Below are 27,608 nucleotides of genomic sequence, written 5' to 3'. Positions count from 1 at the left end.
GAGCGGAGAAGGAGCAGGTCTGCAGTCGGAATCTTGGGCGCCGCGCAGACCCGAGACGACTGTGGCCAAGCGCTGAGATACTGGGAATACATACTGCATATTTCCCTATGTACAATAAGATCGCTGACCACACTCCGGCGTTGGTTGGAAACTTCTCAAACCAGGCGATCTTTCTCGGATCCGGATATCCTCCGTGGTTCTAACCAGTTCGTTCATCCTTCCTCTGAATTTCGGTCTCATGACGACTTAAAGCGTGGATTACTGGCACCGTAGATGCTCTTATTAACTGGAGATAAATTAGACAGAAGGACAAGTAAGTGTTGCCGGAGAAACTAGAGGAGGAATCTCCTGATTTCTTTTTTTTTCTCTTGACGTGTATCTGGTAATCTCAGTTATATGCGTGGAGCTGGCGAGGGTTTTTTGTGATTTTTACTCTTGCTGGGCAGATCACTGACCACTTGAATCGCGTCCCCCTTTGGTTTGCCTTCCCCTCTTCTTTCCCCTCCTTTAGGTGTGAAATCTATCTTCTCAGACAGAGACTCTGAACCCCTCGGTCCCCGCATGACATGGTTCAGTCCAGCTGCGAGCTCCGAGCCTCCTCCATGCATTGGGATTTTTCTCAGCGCCGACACCGAGTGAATCTCCCTTTTCTGACCGTTTGAAAACTCGTCGTGCCTGCCAGACCAGAGAAAAAGCCCTGCCATGACCACCGCTTCAAATCAGGACGGAGCAACGGGACTTTTCAGGAGACCGGAATGCGCAGGCAGGAAAGTGGACGGAATACGGATTTTTGCTCTAATGAAGGCGGGAGTGCAGGCGCACCATTGGAGCCGGATGCTGTTCTTATATATGGGGCTGCTGGTCGCCTCAGTAAAGGGTAAGTCCCCATCTTTAGAGCTGAAGACATGCAAAATGCAGCAGGCTTACCCCCACCCCCCTCCACCGCCCACCCTTTCCCAATCCCTGACTGAATGCAAATCAGCATCAGCAACACGCAGGCACACGCTCATCCTAAAGGCGCATTTAGGATCAGGCTCGCTCCGATGTTGCTCTTCCACCTCACAAAGTTATTATAGGTGGCTGGTTTGGGTGGCTATTTTCGTGACAAGCGGATCGAGTTTCGAGCTTCCATCCTTCACTCTATTGATGGGTTTCGTTAAAGGACTGAGCAAAGCTGGGCATTGTGTTAAAAACAGGAGGGGAGCGTTAAATGTGATGCATGGACGTACTGACGCCGAGTGAATGGGGGCTTCACACGAAACCCTCGCTGTTAGTGCAGCATGTGCTGGATGCATGAGGAAATCCACCGAGGTGGTCGAGCGGGCGGCTGATTGTGATGCTGTTCAGTCCAAAAGGTGTGTGCGTGTGTGTGCGTGCACGTGTGCGCACTGTGGGTCACGCTCTTCTTTGGGACTGCTTCTTCTCAGTTCTTCCTCATCGCATCCACAAGCATTCTTAACTTGTGAAGCAACCACCCATAAACAATTTTTGCGTGTAGTTTCTATCTGTTGTCGTGCATGCATGGGGAGGCAGGCCTAATTAATTTACTTTGGGTTTTCTGCCCTTGATTAATTTCAAATTGAAATCTTGCAACCGGAGCCCGCGCATTCAACAGATTATCATTAATAATAATTTACTTCCACGTCCAGTGATGTCTTCCTGAAATGTGAGGCTCTGTTGCAAATAATCTTCTTCTTCTTCTTCTTCTTCTTCTTCTTCTTCTTCTTCTATGAGACATGTTACGAAGAGCATATTTAGAGCTCAGGGTGTCTCGGGGAAGAGCCGCAATGATTTTTGCCGTCCCGAGCAGGTCCTTTGGCAAAGAAAGCCAACCGTTTTATCACTGTCTTGGCTCCCTACCAGAGAATGGACACTATTTTTAGCAAAAGCCAAGAATACTGCCATGGCCACAATATGAATTTGACAGTGAGTCATTGCTCTGTGTTAGCCCACTCATGCCTTTTTTGGACGGCTCATAATCCACAAGTGAGTGGAAATAGACACATTTTCGGCATCACCATAAACGCACACACTCACACACACGCTCGCACACACAGTGGGCCGTGCGATTTCACGATGTGTGAAAAGTGCGAAAGTGTGCTCTGAGGCTCAGCGTCACCCTCAAATCCTCCCACCAAAATAACTCCCACTCTGTCACCCACCTTTTACTCCAACTTGTGTCATCAACCACCCAACATTTAAAATAAAATTTAAAAAAAGAAAAGAAAACGTGTTTCAGCGCCGGTAAGCGTAGCTTTATCACACACTCAGTTCGGCTCCTAATGATAGTGACAAATCTCCCTCGACTCTCCCGTGGAGTAAATCTCAATGCAGCTATATTCGGAGGAGACTGCTTGTTTTATTTGCGCCCTGGGAGCTCTTTATTGCCCACTTTCTTGCCGTTTGGCTCTACTTTTGGAGCCGATAAAGCGACTTGAACTTATCGCACATATTTACGAAGAGCAGAGGGCACTAGACTATCTATCTAGCCGCCCACCCACTGTATAACAACCTTTACTTTAAACGCTGTCGATAAATATGTTTGACTCACCACGCGTTGAGGTGGTCTGCTACATCCCTCGGTGCTGCAGCCACCAGCAGTTGCCCCATCCTCCCATTGAGCGGCACCAGAGCCTCACACTATGCTGAGGGGCGGAGCGGGGGAGTGGGGAAGAGGAGACTTGGAGTTCCTGGCGTTTCTGTCTCCACATACTTTTATCAAGTGTGGCTCATATGTACACACGCGTATACGAAAGTGCTAACGATTCCGTTACAGGCTGTGTGTAACAGCCATTCTTAGGCTCTTTTACGCCGTCTTAGTGGATCAAGCGGACTTTCTTTACTGTACTAATATCAGTATCGATTCCAGGGGCCGTTTGAGACAAAGGTAGAGACGTGTGAAAGGTTTTTGATTATAATAAATAAGAAAAGAAAAAAGAAAAAAAATGAATAGAACCGCGGCTGTCTACAAGGGATCAAAAGCAGCTGTCCCTACTGGACCCGCCGCTCAATAAACAGTTATCAGCCTCCATTCATTTGAACGACCAGGGCAAGGAATGCAAAGGCCGGGGATGGAGGGGAGGGGGAATCGAGGATGACGTGTCCTCTCCTATCCGGGGAGCGTTTTCGGCTTTCTTAACTCCAAGTCCAGCGGTATTATCATTCGTCAGCGGCGCATGAGACAGCCTCTCAGCATGTCCATTTACACGCAAGATCACGCTCTGTCGTGCTCTCCTTTATATAAAGCACGGCGTTGTGCTCATGATGCAACTTGCAGTAATGTTATGAGGACTGGAGGGCTTGATGCTCCTTTCCTTTTTATCTCCTTTATTTTATTTTATTTATTTATTTTTTACTTGACGATATTTGTTTGGATTCCCATGAGGCTCCTGAAGAAAGAGACGGGCTGTGTGTGTGCGTCTGGCATGGAAGAGTATGTTTATGTGGCCAGTGCAAGAAGTCCAAGAAGTCCAAGAAGTCCAAGAAATATAACCTTGTTAACCCTGATCAAGTCTTTACTATTTTCTCTCACGTCCAAGAACATTTCACACAAACTCGAGTATATTCGTTTTAAATCCTACTAGAAACAAAGAAGCCCTTTAAAAGTTTAAAGTATGAAAAAAAATAGTTCAATTCGCAATTTAAAAATCAGGCAGCAGTGAAATCTGTCTCCTAAGACAGTATATCTCATTTTAAATAAGTACAATTCTTGAATTCACCTCGCTTGACACAAGGGGAGCTACAGAACTGACTGTAAGGTGACTTTTTTCAGCACCCAGGACAGCAACAGGTGCCGCCCTATCGGCTACACAGTGGAAATTCTCTCCAGCACCATGGACAGCTCCCCATAGTACACCATCGATAAAGGATTGGCCGGTTTCAAAAGTCAAAACTTGAACTTGTCCAACATTTATTTTCCCCACACCTTTGAACTCTCAGTTAACCCCTGACCCCACCCCCTTCCCTCCCCCCAACTGACAGGATCACACCATAAGGGTTTTGCTCTTCTTCTGGTTTTCTATTGGATTTAGATTTCGTAAGCAAGTTCAACAGCAATCGTGTCACAGACTGCACATAAAAGATGGACTTAGCTTTCACGTCTCAAAAGCGAATCCAATGAGAAGAGCCCTTACATTTCACTACTTTCTCACCTCCAACATGGGGTGTTTGTTTAAAGGCAACCAGTTATGTAGACCTCTATATCCTCTCTTGATCCATCCCCTCAGTATAACCTTTCTAAAAAAAAATGGTGGTCTTTGTCATCAGTCGTCTCGAATGTAGCATGATATTCATTTCATAAATTATTGTCCCAATTCTAGTTTTCAAAAAAAGGACTGTAAAGGAGGTGTGCTTTACGGCTCTTTTGTCATGCTTGGGTTTAAAATACCAAGATGGCAACAGTGAAAAAGACTGTCTTTTATATACAGTCTATGCATCATGCTCATTTATTATTTGCTGAGATAGTGTATCAAGCTAAAACAATCAGAAACCATGGCCATGTGAAAATTGAGCTTTGGCTTCTGCTCAGCTGTATCGGCTTAGACAAGTGTCCCAATTTTCCTCCCAGCGAATGCGCGTGCATCCTGCTTCCCCCTTTTGTTTCCCACCTCGCTCTCACCTGTCTGCCTGCAACTCTCAATTTCAAAATCCTCTTCTATCTGCACGCTCCGCTGCTTCCCGTTCTCCCATCTGCTCTCCACATTCGCCGTTGAGCAAAATGAAAAGGAGGGAACAGATGACATGATCAAGTTACTCAAAACTGAGAAATGGTTGGAATGCAAACCAGATGCTGATTGCTTGACTTGAACAGAGGTGGGGGGGAAGCTGTGTAGTTGAGGGTGAGAGAGAGTGCGCGGTGGTCGAGATGAAGAAGAAGAAGAGGTCCCACTAAGGGAAAAAAAACAGCAGGCAAGAACTGGCTTTGAGGGGAAATAAGAGACAGAGAGAGGATGCAACTGTTGGAGTAGATGGAGGATAAGCTTACACCAGCTGAGCGATAATCTGGGCCCTATGTTTCTGTGCCTTTTGAGTGCCTGGTGATTTCCTTTTTCTTCAGTAAATTATCTATTTAGAGGGTTCATTTTCTTATCAGGCATCAAGCAGACTCCTATTTCAACAACTAACAGCTTGTAAGTAAGCTTGTGGGCACGTGTATGTGTGAGGTTGGATGAGTTTGTGAGCTGCCACCCCCGTTCACTCGAGGATGATTAGACTAAAGTGATGACAAGCAGGTCTTTAGCTAGTTCAGAAAGTGCCACAGAGAGGCTGTGTGTGCACGTGCCCCGGCGTGCACGTATCTGTCACGCGCGTGTGTGCACACAGCTCTCAGATGATGCCAGTGCCCCCCTCCTCACGAGCACTGTTACTTCCCCACCCACCTGCCGCTGTGTCAACCTGCTCCTCTGTCTGTCTTCCCATCGCTCCTTCTCCTTCTCTCCTCCCTCACCACCTCGTCTTTTCTTCCTTCGTCCTCCTCTCCAGTGATTCATACCGTCATCTTTCTCCAGATGGCCAGAGTTCTGTCACTGTGCTTCGTCACAGTGATAACAGCTACAGCGACTCACACACGCACACAAACACACGCACCCAGCAGTTTGTGCACACTTGCATACAACCCTTCCAAAAATAAAAGAGAAAAAAGCCTTCTTAAATGCATTGAAGCCAACTTCTGCATGAAAGTCTTCACCGGTTTTTACAAAAGCTAAACACAAAGTAGACATTCAGACTTTGTGAGCATATAGATTAAGGTATAACAACATTCAGGAAGATCATATTAATTTAAATTTACTTTAGTTAAATATGATCCATGTATTTATGGATCTTGTTGTTCGAGTTCTAAAGTCAGTACTTCACATCCAACCAAAGCCACCGGAAATCTTGCCAACGAAATCATCTGGATTCTTTTTGATATGACTCCCAGCTTGTCGGAGAGAACAACATTAAATTAATAAATGTATATTTTGGCTCATTCACTTATCCAGGGAATACGAGTGGAGCTGGATTGCTCTGTTCTGGCAGTTCTAAGGCATCACGTTCACCGGCTGCAGAATAGCATGTGCCCTTAAGCTCCTTAAACATGAGTCATTCTATTCACCTGTATTTTTTCTCCGTTGTTCCAATCGAGCTCCATTAAAGACATTTGATGGGGACAGGACAGGTAATGGTAAATTGGCTTGCTGTTTGAGAATACATCAGTGATTTGTGTGGAGAAAGTGGCTGTCATTTCACTTTCATGCCTGTTCTCTTTCAGCAAACACCAGTGGAGGAGTGTGATTGAAATGGGCATCACCCATATGTGTAACGGCTGTAACAACAATAGAGCCGTCGCGAGGTTTGAAATGTCAGGAACAAGCGCGTACATGCTAAGTCAATTTTCCCTGCATAAGTAGAGGTGAAATAAACATATCAATAATTCATCGCCACTAGCCACATATCTGTGAACAGCTCGAGCACGGAATCCTCCATCTTGATTCAAATTTTCATCTTGCTGTTATCAGGTATGGGAATTTTCTCCAGCTATGGTAAATCCTCACATAGTGAGTGATAGACATAGATGCCCTGTCTGTCTTGTATAGACGCAAAGCTCAGGAAGGGATTTCTTTAGCTTCCTGATTTACACTGTCTTATCAGATATCAGTGATTCCGGAGATTGAAGATTAGATAGTGGGCAGGAGGTATCTTGTCCTTGTCCTTGTCTTTTTCTTCTTTATACTGCTTCTCTCTCTCTATTGAGCATATAGGTAATCTGTCTGCAGACTTTTTGTGGCAGCGAGGCGGGGAAGAAGCAGTAAATGTGTGTGGGAGTGTCTTTTACTCCTACACTTGCTCACATTTAGATTTTGGTGTAGAAGGATACGTGTTTTGCTCCATCTCTATATTGTAGTCGGTAATGGAAGATAATTCTGTTTGATTAGAGAAGGACTGTTGTGCACTTCAAAGGAACAGTTCAGCACCTTGGAGAAAAACACTCTGGTTTCTATTTAATATAAGTTGAAAATAGTAAGTTAAATAAAACCTGAGAAAGCAGTTAGTACATTTTTCATCTTAAATCAGGATAGAAGTTAGCTCTCAAAGTTGGAGAGTATTGTATTGTGTGCCACAGCATCCCAAAATCTGCCAAAAGCTGCAAGGCTTGCCAACATTCTGACAATCTGATTCACAAAAATTAAAGAAACAACTTGGTGTAAATGGACTGAAAATGGAAGTGCTTCCCATTTCTGCAGCTGAATCACCGTCACCATCACTTTTATCTGCTAAGTGCTCTTTTGGGCCGGTGTTGACCAACTTTGCCGTTGGCTTTTGGGTAATAATTCAAGACATTAAGGTACAAAAAACACATAAGCATAAAAGCCACATTATTGCAATGTAATGGAGCAGATAGTGTGAAATATGTCTTTCTACAGGACGTCGACCAGTAAAATACCACATGAAAAAAAAATGACTGTGAGTTTGAATTCAAATCAGGACAAGCCAGATTAGCTACACCAATAATACATGAGATGTTTTTGTTTTTTTTTAAAAATTGATATCATATTAATATTAATAGCCTAATATTGTTAACTGGAGCACACAAGTGGATCTGAATAATAATCACAGTGATTGAGCTGTCCTAACATAACGCACTACAGCATGTCATCCCCTAGGTTGAGTTGTGCAGCTGCTTGCCTAATTGCTTTGTCAGTATTTTAAATAACAATTTATTGGTTTGTTAGTAGAGGTAAGCCATACAGCTGCAAATGATATCTCTAGGAAATTTGTTAAAAATCTGTAAAAAATAAATAAATAATAATAATAATAATAATAATAACAACACATAATAAAAAAAAAACTGAACAATGATTTATAGGTGATTGTAGGCAGTAGACAGGCAGTAGAATTTTTATTTATTTTATTTTTTTTTAGCACAAATAAAATTAAGGGCATTTTCCACCCTTTTTCAATTAGTTATTGTCATGGGAACTCATTGGCAACTCATTGATATCAATATACTAAAGCAGCCTAGTGTAGGCAGTGTTTTCTTTGGAAATTTTGAAGTGAAAGTATAAAATAACTGTTTAACACTTCACACTTAGCTTAACAATAACTGAAGTGGCTTAACCGGTGTTGTCATATAATAACATTGAAATGGAAACACATTTTCTACCTTTCCAAGTTTTTAACCACCTGCTTAAACCCTTGCTTTTCTACCATCTAACTGCATCATTAATTTTTTATCCACCAATTGTGCATCTTGGCATATGAAGTGCGGTTTATATATGGGTCAAACATCATCATCTGCTAGTATCTTCTCATATTTGACAATGTGTTTTTGAAGGATTTGTTGTTCCCACCTTTAGCTGATATAGTTTTCTTGGCTAATTTGCAAATTGGTCTGCTTTGTTGGAGTTTGTTAAAGCAGCTCTGTTTTTAGGTATTAAATCATCATTGAACCTGGCACATGGCTCTCGCTCTCAGACATGTTTGGGCTTGTGTTGTTGGTCATTGTACAAGGGAAAATAAACACATGACCTCAATATATATTAGCATTGTAATAAGCTGTTTTTTTTATCACGTGAAAATTTATATGGGAGGTGTTATATCACAAATCACTGGTTCTTAGTGGATATTGCAGGCTCTAGTTGCATAAGTGACTCACTCCACTGTAGTAGAGCACAACTATTGCTGACATATAAGTATCAGCACTTATAATGGCTGATAAATGAAAGTGAACAAAGTAAAGAAAAGACAGGAGAAACACCCTTCAGCCATGTGATGAGTTTTGGTGTTGCAAGGTTTGTCTACTAAGGCACTCTGCAGCCTCCCTATTAGCAACACATTTGGAATGCCATAAACACAACTGCTAAACAATCTGAGCAGAGCTGTGCAAAATATTAGCAAGTGATTCATGGCTTTATGCGACAATAAAACAAGATTATTTTTAAAGTGCGTCGCCATATTATCTCAGTAAGGGCTAATAAATAACTACATGTAACAAGTGTTAGGACAAACTGTTTCTATCTGTGATAGAAAAAAGATATTGGCCAATATATCTGATTTTTTAAATCATCAAGTATCTGTATTGATATCAATATTAAAACTCCTATCTACTCTGGAGATAGGATGGTGCTACTCTAGTCAAGGGCATCTTTTGCTTCCATACTAGCTTCAGTTGCTCTATGGGAGCCTAAAACTTGAGCTTACCCATCTCAAGGTACTACTGTTTATAATTTCTGCCACACATCTTCAAATGTGAACTTTCTGGTCTTTCCTGGTATTTACACTCTTCTTCTCCCAAAATGTTGAATTGTTCCTTTAAGAGAATATTGTACTTGAGTTTGTAGTCAAAGTTCTTCAAGGCTGACACATTCCATTGATTTGTTGGCTAGACTTAGTTGCTCTCAGTTTTTTTTTTTTTTTGGTTTTTTTTTGGGGGGGGGGAAGCAAACCCAGTTTAACCTGTTGTTACCACAGGTTTTCTTCTGCTTTGTGTTACATGTTCTGCTGAGAAAATAAATTCCTAATGAGAACAGGTGAGGGGAAAATATCCTTAAGTACTATTTAAGTGGACGAGAAGAAAACAGTATGGCAGAAAGCCATTGTGAAAGAGGACACAGATTCTTTAAAAAAGTGTTTGTTAGAATTACTTCTTTACTCATGCTTGGTCTATTTTGATATTTATTTAAAAAAAACTATTAATATTAATGATATCTGGTATCAGTGCAAATTAGATGCAATCTTGTGCCTGAAGTACATGAGAATAATGATTTAATGGTTATCTAATTATTTTAACTTATATTCCAGGACTTAGATGCAAACTGCTAAAACATGTTTTTCTTTCTCACGGTCTAAACAAGTTAATGGTTGTAATTTGCACATATCTGTTGATTTAAAGGCTCTAAATCTAACACCTAAAGCAATGTGGAAATCCAGAGTCTATGTAATGTAATGAGTAGCTGTGACATTTTATTTTATTTTAATATAAATTCTAATTATACTGCGATGCACGCGGCCCATTGATTATGAATGTGGTCCACAGTTCACTTGAGCCTTCCTTGGGGGGCTGTTAGGCTCTGAGTTGAAAGGTTAAACTGCACCACAGTTAGCTGAAGGGAGGCAGATTGATCGTCTGCTCATCCGTCTCTCAGTGATAGATGGTATAGTTCTGCTGGGACATTCCTGACCTGACCTTTGGAACAGTGCTTCCTCTCTGGTTTTAATATACATTACTCACAAAGGATTGAACGCTCACAAATGCCCACTCACTATCTGACAGACACGCAAGCATGAGTCTTGCCCGGAAGAATGGTGTAAAATAATGTAACATGGTCACAAAATTATTCCACCTCCTATGGATGCTGTTGGTCCTGAAAGTGTAGTTTCCCCTGATTTTTCATGCAATGTAGGTGCAAATGCACTGGAGAATGTGAGTGGGATTATCACTGCAGAATATGTGGGGTCTAATGTAACTCAAAGAGCTGAGCTCAAAGATGTGAGGAGAATGACAATGAGTTGATAATTGACTTTCGCTGTTTCACACATTAGACTCACACGTAATTGTGCTTTTCTCACCCCCCCAAGAAGACTGGGAAATAAAATTGAAATGATTCGAGCAGCGCACACGTGTGTGTACATATGTTTGAACAGAGACGTGCACACCTGTGCGGGGTAGAGCGCGCTCAAGTATGAAGAAATGCTTGAAGACAGGGATTTGTCTTTATGTGTGCTTTCCTGTTACACTGTTGTCATGGGAACAGCATACAGCTTCTGTGTCAGGAGCAGTGAATGACACTGAACTGCACTTGTTTTCTTTTCTTTTTTATTCATCCTCCACTCATTGCTAAAAATGCAAGTGTACGTGCAGAGCTTAAGGACACATTCATCGTGTTTTGTAAGGGAGGCCCATTTGCACCCATGTAGACTGATACACTAGGAAAGACAGAGGTCTTCCTGAAAGCGTAGAATATCAACTGTACCAGCATGTCTTCGACTCTGAATGGACTATTTTCTATTGATTAACTTGGTGCGTAGGTTGCTGAGGAGCTCTGTTGCTCACAGTAGCACCAACTTTCTGTAGGGCTGTTGGAATTCACTGATAAGAAAGTGAAAAAAATGATGAAGTCTACCTAAAACACTGATCTCTGTGGAAAAGGTGCTAAAATCCTAGTGAGAGATAGGGGTTTTTTTTCAGGGAGTAGGTAGGTGGCTGTTGTGCAGGTCCTTTTGGCTGGAATGGTAATACTGCTGGTTAAATATGACCCAGCTGGAAGGAACTGCCTGGCTCTCCCCCTTCTCTTCCTCTCTGTCTGAGAGAACACATGCTCCATTGTGCTTCTTTTGCCAGCCCTGATAACAGGCAGGAATGTTTGCATGCATTCATGCAAATGTGCATTTCTGCATGCATCCCTCTTCAGTGTCTTATTAGTATCCTTTCTTCAGCTCTTTAATCTTTGGCTTAATCTTTGCATGTGGGCGCTGTTTGTTTTCTTACCCCACACGTTTCAGCCTGCAGCTACGTTGCCTTGACAGTGAGTTTTTGTGGGGTTTCTTGCGCGTGTCAGTATTAACTTTGTGTGCCATAGGCATCAACAGATCCTTTCATAGAGCTTGCAGTGAGGATGTTGCAACTAGAACAACACTGCATCATTAGCACTGGTATTCTTAGCATGTGTTCCCTGATTTACAGTTGAGAGTGTGTGCTAACAAATGTATTCACATATCAGTTTCTTTGAGTATCCACTCAGAGAAATCACTGCTGTATTTTGACCTGACACATTCATGCATCAGGAAGCCATTCCAGCATTTGAATGTGCACCATTATGGAAATGGAAACTTTTTTTTCTTTTAAGGAAAAAATAATAATTACCATTCAGCCCAGTGGAAACAACCTGTGGAAGGGAGGGCTGAGAGGGACAAAGCCTATCACTAGCACCTTCCACTGCATTTGGCTTGCCTGTTAATGGCAGGAGGTGTCGTTCAGGCATAGACATTAGCCAAATGTATGGGGGTGAGCCGGATCACTTAGCTCGCACATTTTCATTTTAATGGCGGCCATCGCAAGGTTAATTCAGATGTGATGCGGTCAAGACGTGCTTACGTGCTGACACGTCAAGAGACAAATGGTGGTGCTGAGAGGATCCATGGGGCGGAAGGGTTTATCTGTCCACCAGGGAGCAGTTATCGGTACACACACACACACACACTAAACAATTGCTTTTTTGAAGTGTACTCATGGGCTAAGTTAGCTGTGGATAGGCTACAGTAATACAAACAATAAACACACTCAAAAGGAAGCATTTCTTTAGATTGAAATTTTTATTCCAGCTGGATGCTTTTTTTCTATAGACTGCCTCATACTTACCATCAGTGTTGGTCAAGTTACTTAAAAAAAGTAATCAGTAATTAATTACTGATTACTTCCCCAAAAAAGTAATCCCGTTACTTTACTGATTACTTATTTTCAAAAGTAATTAATTACTTAGTTACTTAGTTACTTAGTTACTTTTTAAAAACATGATTTACAACCTGAATAGGTGATAAAGCGATAGATCTTTCAGCCCAATTCTACTTTTTCTACATAATCCATCATACAAAATGTAATCAAATGGAAAAGTCTCTTTTTAAAACTTGTTTTGTTAGTTTTAATCTTTTAACTTTATGCATGAAGCAAAATTTTAATTATATGCACCATTCTCTGACTTGAAGAAATTAGTTTAACATTTAAACCTATTTTCTGCACATTCCAGCACATAATATATATATATATATATATATATAATTTATTTATTTTTTTGTGTTTACACTCACTCTTTCAGATGCAAGTAAAACACAGCAGAAAATAAATAAAGTCAAAGACTAGCGGTCCTTTTGCTCTATTTTCACCTGTAAAGCAGGAGTAGAGTAGGCGGAGGTTTATCCTGGTGCAGGTGTGCCGCAGCGGTCAGTGGAAGGATACCGCAGTTTCTCTGTGAGTTTCTCATTACGTCGTAGCTACTCAGTGCTTGCTTGGAAGTTTAGGGGTTTTTTTCGCTGTAAAAAGAAGTTTTCTTTCCACGCACAGCGGACACTAATGTTTTTGTCACTTTTTACGGAATCAAACTCAAAGTAAGGTCAGTACTTCCACGCTTTAAACGCTGCACGCACATACTCTCTCCCGCACTCGATATATTATCCATTGTTGATCTGCACACAGCTGTTGTCACGAACATCACACTCGCTTACGTCACTGTCATGAGACATTATCGCAAGAAAATCACGGTTTTAGTAACGCAGTAACGCAGCGTTCCTACGGGAAAGTAACGGTAATCTAATTACCGTTTTTGCAATAGTAATCCCTTACTTTACTCGTTACTTGAAAAAAGTAATCGGATTACAGTAACGCGTTACAAGTAACGCGTTACAGCCCATCTCTGCTTACCATATATAGTATGTTTTTAGTTTGTCTTGGGAATAAGGAAAAGGCTGAACTCGTATGGATAAATGTACCACCAAATAACACCAACAGGAGCTGTTCCGCCATGGAAACTCAGCAGACAGTTTTTGTGCTGAAGCTAATGCCAGTCAAGGTCTGGAGCACTGCAATTATTGAATCAGCAGAGAGTTCACAACTTTTATACTATGTAACTTTATGTGGTCTGCTTCTTCATCAGAATCAGAATCAGAATCAGAATTTATTTGTCACATACAGGTTGCCCCGCAGTAAAATGAGACACCCCCCCCCGACCTTACACACATAACACAGACATTACATGGGGGTTACAAGTCGGAGATCGGCAGTTACGGAAAAAAACACTGAAATGTACACACAATGGGAAGGTACAAGAGGAAAAAAAGAGACCCCTACTCCTGCTGTGCTTCCATGGTAGGACAGCACGAGAACAGGAAACAAAAAAACTCCTCTGCACAAAAAAAAGCACATGAATGTTCACAGCACAACATTATGAAGACATAACAAGCCACAGGGTTGGGTAGGGGGATGGGGAGTAATCCCAGGCAACACAGCAGCCATCCTGCCACTGCGCCGACTCGCCAGCGCGGGCCCAGACCCGCCTCGTGTTCCCAGGAGGTAACAAGCATCGAAGGCGTTGGAAAGGGAAGGGGAGATGAGTGAGTGCTTATCAGTCTAAGTGTGTGTGTGTGTGCGTGTCCATAGTTCAGCTGAGACAGTGTCCTTCGCCCTATCAGGCTAAGTAAACAGTCCTCCAGCCAATCCAGGTGGCCTTGCATGGGATGGGGAGAATAGTCATCACACAGTCGTTATCAGGGAGTGTTTGTCCGGCTTCAGCCTTGGGCCTGTGCAGCTGGCGCCGTGGTGGTGTCTGCATTTTGATCCCGAATTTGTTGGTTTATTGAGAATTTTCAAAGCTGATTTTTTAACACTCTGATACTGGTCTCTCGATCTCCCGTTGGAGAGCCGCGAGCCTCCCCAAGATGGTATCAAACTTCTGATCCGTGGTGTTATCATTCTTTTGATTCTGAGACCTCACAACTGCAGTGATCCGTTCTGTGATGTGATCCAACTTTCGCTCAAGGTTGTCATTTTGAGCAGGGCCCTCTCTGATGTATCCCACCATACGCTCCATGGTGTTGTTTTGAGCCTTCACAGCAGCTGTAACCGTCTCCAAGGTGTTAGCCATGCTGCGTTCGTTGTGAGAGGTCGCGACTCGTCCCGTCGCTTCGATTCCAGCGGACAGCTTTGGGGGGGTTTGAACAGCCGGTTCCGCTCTCTTATTTCTCCGATAAGTCAGGGCCATGCCAGCTCCGATCAGCAAGAACCCCGTTATCATGGTTCCGAATAGGTAAATATCTTCAGCGTCCTCGATCGACAGTCCCGCCAGGCACACGAGCCTCCATTTCTGCCACCCGTCCATCGTGTAACCGGCAGGGAAAGTCCCTCCGGGGCACTCGGGCTCTCCAGAGCCCAGACTTCTCGTTGAGAAGAGGGTGTCAATAGCATTCAGAGACCAGTTGATCAAATCCATAATTCTCTTTTAGGTTTTAGAGAACGACAGTGAGAGACTGTTCCAGGGAAAAAAGTAATGCATATGAGACAGACAAGGACACAGAGGCTAAGCAGGGAAGATAAGGGTAAGGAGGAGAGGAGAAAAGTGCGACCGCCTCCGCTGAGAGCCAAACGAGAACGACTCATGGGTGAGTTTGTAACTGCTGTCTGGTGAGGAAGGAGCGGCTAGCAGGTCCAGCGGGCATGTGGTGTGGAGGTTAGCTGGACAATTCGGAGGCCAGTCAGTTAGACAGAACAACAGACCTTTATTTGGCGATAACAGAACAAGACCATACAAGCCAGGTCTCCACGGCTCTACCCTATTCGTTCATACATGTGCCGGGGTTAGGCAGTTGCCTGCGCTAGCCCGTTACAATGGTATGGTCTCTCTAAACAGATGCATGGTGAGCAGCATGCTCGACTGTAATGGCTGCCACTGCACTCACACTAGGAGACTCTCAAACTACCACAATAATAGAACGACACCCCCTAGTGGTGCTATACCATATAAATGGTTATGCTACAAGTTGCTGTGGTTCAGGCAACTGAAAATGGGACTGAAAATGCCTGAGTTCACAGATTAAGAGTTGGGACCCAGAGTATGTGATGGAAAATATGGAAAAGGAAATCCAAAAATCCTGCGTTACAGGATGTAAAAATTAAAGGAACATTAATGGCATCCCACCGCAGCTTCTTCTAGACAGATGGATCAAAAGCACTGGAGGCAAAACATATATATATATATATAGCACCCAGCACGCCCCTGCGGGCGGTTTATCCTTCAAGCTCGGGTCCTCTACCAGAGCCCTGGGAGCTTGAGGGTCCTGCGCAGTATCTTCGCTGTTCCCAGGACTGCGCTCTTCTGGACAGAGATCTCCGATGTTATTCCCGGGATCTGCTGGAGCCACTCGCCTAGCTTGGGAGTCACCGCACCTAGTGCTCCGATTACCACGGGGACCACCGTTACCTTCACCCTCCACATCCTCTCGAGCTCTTCTCTGAGCCCTTGGTATTTCTCCAGCTTCTCGTGTTCCTTCGTCCTGATATTGCTGTCATTCGGAACCGCTACATCAATCACTACGGCCGTCTTCTTCTGTTTGTCTACTACCACTATGTCCGGTTGGTTAGCCACCACCATTTTGTCCGTCTGTATCTGGATGTCCCACAGGATCTTAGCTCGGTCATTCTCCACCACCCTTGGGGGCATTTCCCATTTTGACCTCGGGACTTCCAGGTTATACTCAGCACAGACGTTCCTGTACACTATGCCGGCCACTTGGTTATGGCGTTCCATGTATGCCTTGCCTGCTAGCATCTTGCACCCTGCTGTTATGTGCTGGATTGTCTCTGGGGCATCTTTACACAGCCTGCACCTGGGGTCTTGCCTGGTGTGATAGACCCCAGCCTCTATGGATCTTGTACTCAGAGCTTGTTCTTGTGCTGCCATGATTAGTGCCTCTGTGCTATCTTTCAGTCCAGCTTTGTCCAGCCACTGGTAGGATTCTTGGATGTTCGTTGTCTCATCCTGGACTGTGGTGCTGACACTCACCAGTCCCTGGCCCCCTTCCTTCCGCTTAGCGTACAGCCTCAGGGTGCTGGACTTGGGGTGAAACCCTCCATGCATAGTAAGGAGCTTCCTTGTCTTTATGTCAGTGGCTTCTATCTCCTCCTTTGGCCAGCCTATTACCCCAGCAGGGTACCTGATCACGGGCAGGGCGTACGTGTTGATATATATATATATATATATATATTTATATATTTATATATTTATATATTTATATTTATATATATAAGTTTGATTGTGGGGAGTTAAAGTGTCCCTTTAAACTTGGAACAAGTCTCATTCTCTGAAACTGCATTCATCTTGCGCAACATAAGACATAAAACACTTCTATTATTGTCTGGAAGAACAGGATGCTCTCTGCATCTTTGTCTTTTGTCCAAAGGCAGTCTTGAATCATAGATGGGTAGATGGGGAGACAAGGCAGCGATAGAGAGAGTGAGAGCAAGGGGAATAAGGAAACAGAGAAAAAAAACTGATGGGGTCCAGAAAGAAGATTTGCACTGCTGTATTGCCGGTATTATTTGCGTCTTTATGGCATTATGAGACTGTGATGTCGGGATTGTGTTCACTTTGATGAAATATCCTCCCATTCATAGTCACTGTGGAGAGTGTAATTGTATCTCAGCAGAGGAGTTACATGCAGACATCAGACACTATACTCACCCAGGGTATAGGGATTACACTCATACATGTGTAGACAAATGATACCTCCACACACAGGCACGTGTATACGCTTGTCTCTCTTTACTTGCACAAACGAACGCATACACACACGTGCACACGCACAAATGCCATTGAAGCCTCCCTCGAAATGGACCTCTAGGTTTTGCCAGCAGTGCAGATTAAGCACTATCTTGCTGTGAATGTCACACTGGCTGTCTTTGACCTCAGCAAAACAGGTAAAAAATATCCCACCTTATATAGTGTTCTTCCTCTGTCCCACTCATTCAACCCCCCCTGCTGCCCCCATTGGCTGGTGTCCCTTCTCTCGTCGCCCTCACTTGTTCTTTCTGGCAAACGTTCATTCTGCTATTTTTTATTTCCCTGCAGTTTGGACCTCATTTCACCTTTGCTTCTATTATTCCTCGCATCACGTCTTCCAAATCTATTTTCTCATATGTCCATGGATTCAGTCTGCTTTGTGTCTGTCTGCCCCACCACCCGTTCGCCCTCAGCCCCGCTTCTTTCTCTCTTTCCTTTTTGGTCTCTTCTTGTCTCCTTCCTCTCGGAGGGGTTGCTGTCCTGCCCGAGTGCAGCGTGGTGACCATCGATTCATCAAAGTGTCACAGCGCGCCACCACAGTTCTGTGTGTCTGCCACTGAACAACTGCACCAGCAAAGCAAACAACAGCACCTGCACACAAACACAGGCGCAGGTAGAACCTGGAGTGCTGCCCCAGCAAGGTCACACCTCTCCCTGTACACTCATTTGGCAGCCTGCGCACCGGAGATGCTAAGTGCCAAGTGGATGCTGCCAGTGGCACAGCGGGCTAAGCAGTGGACAACATATCTGTTGAACATCCACACAGTTAACATTCCACTACAAGCCTTCTGCAAACAGTTCCCAATGGCATGATGGAAGATGAAATATGCTAAGCACTTAAAAACGATGGCCATTTCCTAATTGCTGAACTAGCATCTCTGCTGCTCTTCGGCATTCACTGGTTCACCAGAATTTACACAATCTGAGAAAACATGACCTTCTTACTTTACCGGTGGCTAAAAAAGCACCGCCAGCAGTGTCTTTATGGTGTCTTTATGGTGTGTCAGTAGAGTCAACTGCAGGTTGGGCTCTTCCCTGCAGATTTACACCGAAGGCCTTCAGAGTAGGTCACCAGCTCCCAGATGCTAATTTCATAATGCATCCTGGGCGAGCCTTAAATAATTCTTCCAAGCCCCAAGTGCAGGATCCACTTAATCAAAGGCTCCGGGTTTTCAAAGAACAGGGACAGCAGACTTACAGAACCTCGGTTAACCTCACTTGAATCTTATGGTGACCTTTTTTTCTGCAGTTGCGCATAATTTAGAATGAGCATGACCGCAGGGTGCAGCAGAAACATCTGCAAGTGTCCCTGTTATCACACCCCCCCCCCCCCCCCCCCCCCCCCCCCGATATGAAAATCAAACTCAATAATGTTGCAAACTGGTCCTTAATGGCCACAGAAGTACATTTTCAAGCGCCTGTTTTTTCTACAATTGAATTCTGAGTCTGAGCCTGACCGTTTTTCATCAGGAATATAACTGTTTTTGGCTACAGCCAGAATAAAACAGCTTCTCGTAAAACTCCAGTTTGGTCTTTTGTCCAAGATTGTATGCATCATTATCAATTTAGGAGTTGGTCACTTGGCACTGCTGCTTACAATTCAAAACAGCATTTAGCAGAGCTCTGGCAGCAGACATATCCTCCATCATTATTACTTTTTTCTTTTCATTTTTTTTGCTTCGCTTAAGTGTGTCCATAAAACACAGAGCTTGAGTTCCTCCCTGGTTGATCACCTGTCATACAGCGTGCGTCATGCTGCAATGGCATGTGCACTGCGTGTGAAAACCTTTTATTTAGCTGCAGAACACACTCTCTTTGTAATGTTTTCACTTCAGCTGGTAGCACCTCAAGAGTCACGAAATCAATTATTTCTTCAATTTGATGCTGAAAGTGATTAATAACAATTCAATCGCCCTAACCTTCCTGGTATTGTTTTATAATACAGTCCACTCTACTCGTCTTTACTCAGTACAATAGGTTGGCAGACCCTTTTGATCCCCATCAAGCTCTGCAATCTGTCTGCTCTACAGTGTGAGCTCCTGATTGGCATTGTCTAACTGAGGCGCTGTAATGAGGGAGATGATGAGGAGATTATTGACTGGGTTGTGGGTAAGAAAGTCAGGTGGGAGAGTTAGATGTGGGGGTTTTACCTGGATATTAGTATTGACCTGATGGTAATTGGGAGGCTGGATGCTCACTTGCTGAGCCTATTTAAAGGCTTTAATAAAAAATCAGATGAAGATAGCTCTCACTTTGATCATTTTTTGTTCTTCTCTCTTGATTCTTCTTAAAGAAGAGGGAAAAAATGTACAGGATTTTTACACATGCCATGAATTCACTTACAGATTTCTAAAGCAAGCAAATAGCTAAACCCTGGATGCACTATTAAACGTGTAGTTTAATTCTGTTCCACGTACGTTAATTCTTGTCTGCGTACGAGTGCACTCACATTAGCATCTTTTGGAAGAGGTCAAGCGCACATGAAGCACTGAAAAGTGGCGGTGGAGAGGCTTCTGCCTGTTTTTGAACCAGACAGGCCCTTGGGAGTCAACAGTGGCATGACAGATACACTGTGACTGGATGAACCTCGAGCTGCTGCCAATGCCATCCAGACAGCCTATATCTTAACCTTCTGAAACTATCTGCTTTTATCCTTCTCCCCCCAAAAATGCATTTCCTCTACCTGGGAAAGAAAAATATGTTTGTATCTGTGTGTGTGCATGTGCTTTTGGGTGGGTGGATGTTTTTCCAGTAGCGATTCAGGATACATAAACACCTTGACGTGGTGTGTAGCCCCTGAAATCTTTGACATTCACTTTCATTGCTACCATGAGAACAAATGCAGCATTTGCTTGTCCAGGTAACCAATAACAAACCCACTTTTTCAGCTTTGTTTACTTTGTTTTTTCAACTTTGAGTGAAAGTAAAATGTATTTTTGTTAAGCCCCACCCCCTTTTAGTCTTTTTAGTTGCCTTCATGCTTGGTGCCTTATTACCTGTAAATCCCTGCTGGTTTCTCAGACATGATGCATATTTCAGAGTGAAAATATGGACAGATTTTGGGCTTTGAGTTTTCCCTACCCATCAGAGAATGTGCACAAAGTAGAACAGAGTCTATATGCTTCACAACCATTCAATGTCCACCTCCACCCCACCCCCACAACCCATCAAAGCAGCCTCTACTTTTACCTGTCTCAAAGCTGCGATGTGTTTACTCAATAATCCTTATTTAAACTGTCACTTTTTTATACCCTCAGGTAGCATGCATTGATTCATCACAGACATTTGCCCTGTTTGTCTGTGCATACAAATGAACAAAACAAATATCGTATCTACTGCAAGTCTTGCATTCTGGTTGTTGAATAATGTGGGTTATCCAGATAACAGATGTCCTGCAATTATACTCTCCTAATTACATTTTAATCAGGCTACATTATGATGCAGGTTTTTTGGCTGAAGTGAAGAAAAGGGAAATATACTTCATTTGTATTAACAGCATGTGCAAGGATATATTTATCTAGCTCACTTCTGTGTGACCACGAATATGTTTATAGGGTACCAGATTCCTGATGTAGTGAGGGATTTAAATCTGTCTGTTCAGATTTAGTGTTCTTTGGAGGGGGGTTATGGTTTTTTGACATAAAGAAAATCATCGCCATCTCTTCTGCTTATCCAATTCAGGGAGCCAACCATTCGCACTCACATTCACACCTATGGACAATTAAGAAACATCAGTTAACCTAACCCCACTCACTGCATGTCTTTGGACTGTGGGAGGAAGCCGGAGTACCCGGAGAGAACCCACACAAACTCCACACAGAAAGATCCCATCCTGATGGTGGAATTGAACTCAGGACCTTCTTGCTGTGAGGGAAGAGTGCTAGTCACAGCTTTTTATATATCTTTTTCAATTATGCATTGCAAGTTTTGATTTAAAAAAACAAAAGAAGAAGAAAAAAGCAGGTATTGTAGTGGCAGAAAATTACAATCATCTCCATTCTGTTTTTTTTTATTTTTTATTACAATGTATGAAATCAAATTAATATCGTTTTAAGAGGCACCTTAGCCCAAAACCAAACTCCTACATTTTCCACCAGGCTGTAGTGTTATTTCTCCACCTAGATTTTTTTGTATGGTCTGCTTTTGCTCCACAAGGCAAGCGGTCATTAACTGTGGCCATTCATTCCATCATATTCAAGAGAAGGCTGGCGTCTCTACAGTGGATATCTACTGAGCCCGGCAGGTGACACCAAAATCCTCTAGATAGAGGAAAAGTGGCATAGACCAGGGGGAAATATGGAAATTTGATTTAGGAATAATGTGCCTCTTTAACTATTGAACGTTATGTGTATAAACACAGTAATTTGTAAATTAACTCTGAAAGCACAGACAAAATGCAGAGTTGTGCATAATATAGCTAGTGCAATGACACATCATTCCTCATTAGCGATTAATTACAGCCAAATCCTAACATTGATTAAAAGTCTCGGCTGTGCTCAGATCAGTCGAAGACAAGTCATTTAGCTTGGAGATTGAAAACGCTCACAGACACATAGACAACGCTTCTTACATCTACCCCGAGCCTTGTACGGATACAATTAAAATCTCAGATTGAAGGCAGTTTAAGTGGCTGTTGAAAAAAAAAAAAAGCAAGATGACTTCAATTAATGTAGCAATCAAGTACGTCTCCTCCTCTCCCCTCTCGTCACCTCGACTCTTCTTCTCGAGCTATGTCATGTATTAACGTGGGAACCTATTATTAATGTGGTGGTAGGACCAGTGCTGTGTGTGATGAACAAGCGTGTGATGATGGAGGTGGGTAGAGGTGGGGAAAGCTGAGAGAAGGGGGGGCGAGCCATTTAGCACTGCAATATTAATGGCTTATGCTGTAGGTGATAATGGATGTTGCTGCATTTGGTGCAAAATGTTTGACTGTGGGTGTGCATTTGTATAATTTCCTTTCTTGAGTGTAGATGAGTGAGGTTTTTGTCTTTTTATTTGGCGAATCCTTAACGTTTAAGCACTCTGCTAGCTGTTCTGTACTCTGCTAACGTGTCTTTCTGCCTTTCAATAACTGACTATTTCTTTTTCTCTTTCTCTTTCTTCACAGCTCAGAACTGCAGTTACACATTACAGAATCCCAATGGGACAATAGAAAGCCCTGGATACCCTTACGGCTATCCTAACTATGCCAACTGTACATGGGTCATTGTGGCGGCGGAGCACAACCGGATACAGCTGGTGTTTCAAGGCTTTGCCCTAGAGGAGGACTTTGACATCTTGTCTGTATATGATGGGCCGCCCAGCCCCGGAAACCTGCGAACAAGGTAGTTTATTTTGTGTATGTTCTGAAAAAGCCTCACTAGAAGCACACACACGCTATTTGGCTACCATATTAGTAACAGTCATTTCAGGCTAGCAAGATCAAGCACTTCTGTAAAATAACAAGGGATGAGCCATGACTTCAGATTCAAAGACATAAAAACTGCACATATAGATGCAACAGAGGTTTGGTGACTGTGTTTTTTGAGTGAGGATGAAAAATCTAAAAATAATGAGTCTTCATTAACGACTCAATCCATTGTGCTGGCTTCTCTTACCGAAGCACTAAACAAATTCCATGTTAATTTATATTATGGATGTGGCTTGCCAAGAAACCTGCACTTAACATCATGTTTACTGCAATTATGAATAGATATGCCTGACCACTCATTTTACACTGCTGGGAAATCTGTGTGGATACATCGAGGTTTAGTGTGCTTAGCGCTGAGTGATGCGCTTCTACATATCTTGGTTGAAACGAGATGTTATTGAGTTACTATTAACTTGATCATACTATGACCTCTGACATCAACAAGGCATTTTCATTCAGAGACCTGCCATTCATATTTCCTGTTTCTGAACCACTCTCTGTAAATATGCTTGTGATAGAAACTTCCAGTAGATCAGCAGCAGTTTCTGAAATGCTTAGACCAGCCCATGTGGCACCAGCAAGCACTCCAGCATGCCGTGTTTAAAGCCACTTAAATCATAATTTTTTTTTCTCATTTTGATGAACACCTTGAACTTCACCAGGTTTTCTTGACCATGTCTATAGGTCTATAGGTACCTAAAAAAGTGACTGTATAAGTGTCTGTATTTGGATTAATGCAAAATTGAAATATCAGTGTTGCTTTCATATTTTATGGTTTAATCGTTTCATTTAAGTTAAACGAAAAGCATTTAATACAGTCTGATAAGTATCTGTTCTATACATTAGCACCATGGTGGCACAGAAGCAAGAAGGTTCTGGATTTGAACCTGCCTGTGTTTTCCCTGTGCCTGCAGGTGCAGATATGAGCTTGATAAACCTGATCAATAAGATTAGAAAAGTATTCTGTCCCAGTCCATTTTTAAGTGCGTGAATGACGGGGACCCTGCAGCCGTTTTGAACAATCACTTTTTCCACTGCTACATTAAAGTACCAAAGTGTCACCAGAGATTCAAAACTCACTGAAGTACAAATAAGTACAGGTACATTAGTGCTCCACTGACAAGCTTTGGTACTTTTTGCCCAACCACTCACCCCTTTGAATGCTCAGATTTTGCGTCAAAGACGGCGCCACGTTCCCAAATCCGTGTTAATGCAGCCACTACAAAGATCTTGGAAATCTGAAAAGAAAACCCTGATTTTAATCAATTAAATTGTACTTTTTGAGACGTTTGCCCTCAACGGTATTGATGACGGCAATGGACAGGTAACTGGAAAAGAGGGGAAATTATCAAGATTAAAATCAGTGAAGCATTCAGAAGCAGTCGGAGCAGACTCTTTGGTGACTAATACCATACGGACTCTGTGGACCCTGCGACGGCATCCGGGGTTATTCCCTGGGATTCTGGGCACATTTTATGCTTGAGAGCTTCCCACAAAAAAGAAATAACTTCTCACTTGGGTGTGGAGACTCAAATAAACAATTTCTGAAACAACTTCCTCCAGTTCAGCCAATTTAATACCCTTAGAGAATCCTGCCTCGTGCTTTCCCGTGAAACTCATACAGTCCGTGTTTGGTTTTGAGATTTTAGAAGTAAACATTCTATTTATATCAGCTGCAATTATAAAAGATAGAGCCGGAGAGCTTCAATTCATTGATTCAATTAAGTTTATTTTGGGATATCGCTGCTTGCAGGCTATCTAGCTAACCTCTTGGCAGCCCTCTTGCTAACACACTCACCTAATTAGAGACAATTTCACCGTTTGATCAATTAAAGCCACACCGAAAAATGCTTTTAGTTCCTGTCACCTTCTGCTACGAGCTTGGCCTCGCATTTTAAAGCATATGAAAGCCCTCTGCAGACAAATGAGAAAAATGTTAAGCGCTCTTGTCACCGACACTGTTTCGAGTCTCCGTCGGGCCTTCTCTGTTTTTCCCCGTCGATATGTCTCTCTCGCTCTCTCTCTCTCTCTAGCTCTCACCCCCTCTCTTCCCCTTCCCCTCCCCTCCTCTGCATCTCTCATTTTGTGCCAGTGGTGCCTCTACAGCATCTCCCCACAGAAAGCAAATGAAAGAGAGAAGAAAATCCATTATGGATTGGTGTTGCCCTGTTCTCACCCAGCCTTTCTGCTGTTTGGACTTCTGGGCCTTGTTGTATATTGATGCTCCGGCGGGACAGAGGGGTGGGGGTGGGGAAGGAGGAGAGGGAGCGTTTCTCTCTCTGTCAAAGTCCTCTGAAAATAAGTGAAGGGAAAGAAAATGAATTTAAAAAGATGATCACAAAAAAAGAAAGTTGGGGGAGGGGGTCGATGAAACAGTGAACGAGATGGAGAAGCAGTGAAGTTCTTGCTGGGGATTTTGTTTGTGTTGACTTTGATGAGAGTTCCTCTCCTTTCAAAAGAGGCATCTTGTAATAACGTCAGACTTCAGACTGTATCTTTGAGTGAGCTCGGGATTAAGCTAGCAAGCAGCTTTTACCAGTCAACAGGCGTCTGTCAGAACACGCTCGTATATTTGCACTGACACCCCCGCGCGTGCACGCATTTTCCTGCGCACGCAGACGCACACGTGATAATTTCAACCTTCTCTCTTCTCTCATCTCCCACTTGTGTCAGAGGTAATTTTCCTCCCATCCTCCTTGCTCTTCGCCCTCCGTTCCATCCACACCTATTTTCAAAAATCTTATCTCTTCTTTGAGATGCTCTCCATTTTGTGTCTTGCATGCTTTTTTTTTTTTTTTTGCTAAGTTTCATCAGTGCTTTCTGTGCATCACTGTGTGGCCCTTCAAGCTTTAAATATTTTCTTTGATCTCAAGTCGTCATAAAAAAAAATAAAATTAAAAAAATGTTTTTCCTAATTTCATATTCAAATGATCACCTTTCATTTCCTATTCAAAGCAGTCACTCTGTGCTTGATTTGTTTATTTATCCATTAATTTATTCACTGCTGTCACAGCAAAGCCAAGAAAAACGGTGTTATCAGGGGAACGCTGGGTTACAAATCAGCTATGTATACGCGCGTGTGTGTGTATTTCAAAGTATATATGCACTCTGGTGTGTGTGTGGGTGTGGGTGGGTGGGTGTTTGCGAGCGTGTATCCTCCTGCAGTAGTTGCTTTATGAGTCACTGCCACTCCTTAAGAAATGCATATGTGAGTCAGTCTGTTGCTGCAGCACTTCATTAAACTGCCGATCCCAACTGATACCTGGGAAGCAGACAGAAAACTCGAAGGAAATTTCAGGTGTTTGAAAAAGAAGTGCGCAGAAATAAGACTCACTGATTTAAATCCCACAACACAAGCACGAGCTGCTGCTGGTATTTGACTACTGTTAATTAAACAGAGCATTGCATTCCAAAGGCAAGGTGATTAATTGGTCAAGTTCATCATGGGTGCTCGATGGTGTGGTGGAAGTTGTTGTAAAAATCGTTCAACATTCTCTTAAAAAATAAAAAAAGAATGAATGAAACCATGAAAGAGAGATGTATACAATTTTATAGAGAACCATATTTATATTGCATGTTTTAACCCATTTAGCCATTTTCAATCGTTTTCATATACACTCAATTCAGAGCTGGAGCGATTAAAGTAGCTTAGCATGAATAGTAAGAGTAGTTCTTTTCAAAGTAAGAACAAAAAGGAAAAGAATTCAAAGTTCAAGGTTGCATCACATGCTATATGACTGGACAGCATTAGGGGTTAAAAGTGTCGGTTGCCACAGACAGCCAGTGCACAGATCTCTGTAGGCTTAGCCTATTCCAGCTCTATATCCTGTCTGTGACAACAATCCCCTTGTTAAGTGACAACGTACTGATCCTGCTTTGGATCTAGGCCTCCACCAGGCCAGTTCAGTCCATGCTGTGCTCCTTAACTGATACTATCGCCCAAAAAACACCTCACCTTTCCACTATTTCTTTCTTTTTTCTCTTTAGCACTCTTTATGGACAGCATGGCTTTAAGTTGTGCTTTTAAAAAAGTCAAGGTGTATGGTCTTCTACAGCCACCTTCCTCAACTTTTGACATGAAGATTCAATTGAGGGTTATGACTTTTTAGACATAAAATATGTCAAACCATCTGGCATTTTAATGACTAACCTCTTGTTGTGGAAGGTGTCATCTGACACACTCTGTTGACGGCAGTTTCCATGTTTTCTTCTTGACATATGAAGCTGCTTGCCTCTGCAATATATCACTGACTGACACTTAACACGCACTTCCCTTAAGAACAATTTAACCATAGCTAGCGGGTTCCTGTGCTTCTGTGGTGTCTATTAGTCTAATGATAGAACTAGACATGCTGTGTCAGATCATTTTATTGCACAAATAGGCCAGTTGTTCTCATCTGCTTTCAGTCTTCATGCTGATACTATGCATCCATCCATCCACCCATTTTTACTTCTGCTTATCCGAGGCCCCGGCCAGATGGTTCATTCAAACCTTCTTGCTGTGAGGCAACAACACTAATCACCGTGTCACTGTGCTGCCCGCTCGCACCATCACTGCAAATAAATGCTAATTAGATTATAATTAGATTAAGACTAACCTTTTCCTAAATTTCTATACCTTTTGTACAAAGTAGTAAGATAGCTGGTTTAAAGCATACAAAATCCATGTTCAAGAGCATATTTCTATTTTATTGCTGCTAAATGACATTTAAATTATCATTAGGAAATTTTTCGCTAGACTCCACTAACCCCGGGTGACTTGGGTTAAAGAGTCTGTGCTTTTACAGCATAGCAGTCAGAGAGGCCTTCCAAAAGTTAAAGCATCACTCAGCTGACCTTATGTGAGACTGAGCCTCTACAGCCTCACTCATTTTCACTATGCACAAAAGTGC

General features: G+C 42.7%; 1 protein-coding gene across 1 annotated transcript in view; it reads left to right on the top strand.

Moving 5' to 3' along the window:
- The first annotated feature begins 40 nt into the window (after positions 1–40).
- The window catches only part of csmd2 (CUB and Sushi multiple domains 2), a 262,542-nt gene continuing 234,974 nt past the window's right edge, over positions 41–27,608 (top strand). The window contains exons 1-2 of the mRNA XM_087834531.1: positions 41–877; positions 22,414–22,630. Of these exons, the coding sequence (XP_087690657.1) occupies positions 703–877; positions 22,414–22,630 (392 nt within the window). The 5' untranslated portion in view covers positions 41–702. The remainder of the gene's footprint in view (positions 878–22,413; positions 22,631–27,608) is intronic.

The sequence above is a fragment of the Neolamprologus brichardi genome, chromosome 22 (genome assembly GCF_056152115.1).
Source record: "Neolamprologus brichardi isolate AB-2024 chromosome 22, ASM5615211v1, whole genome shotgun sequence".
NCBI lineage: Eukaryota > Metazoa > Chordata > Actinopteri > Cichliformes > Cichlidae > Neolamprologus > Neolamprologus brichardi.
This window is presented reverse-complemented; position numbering and strand designations above follow the sequence as displayed.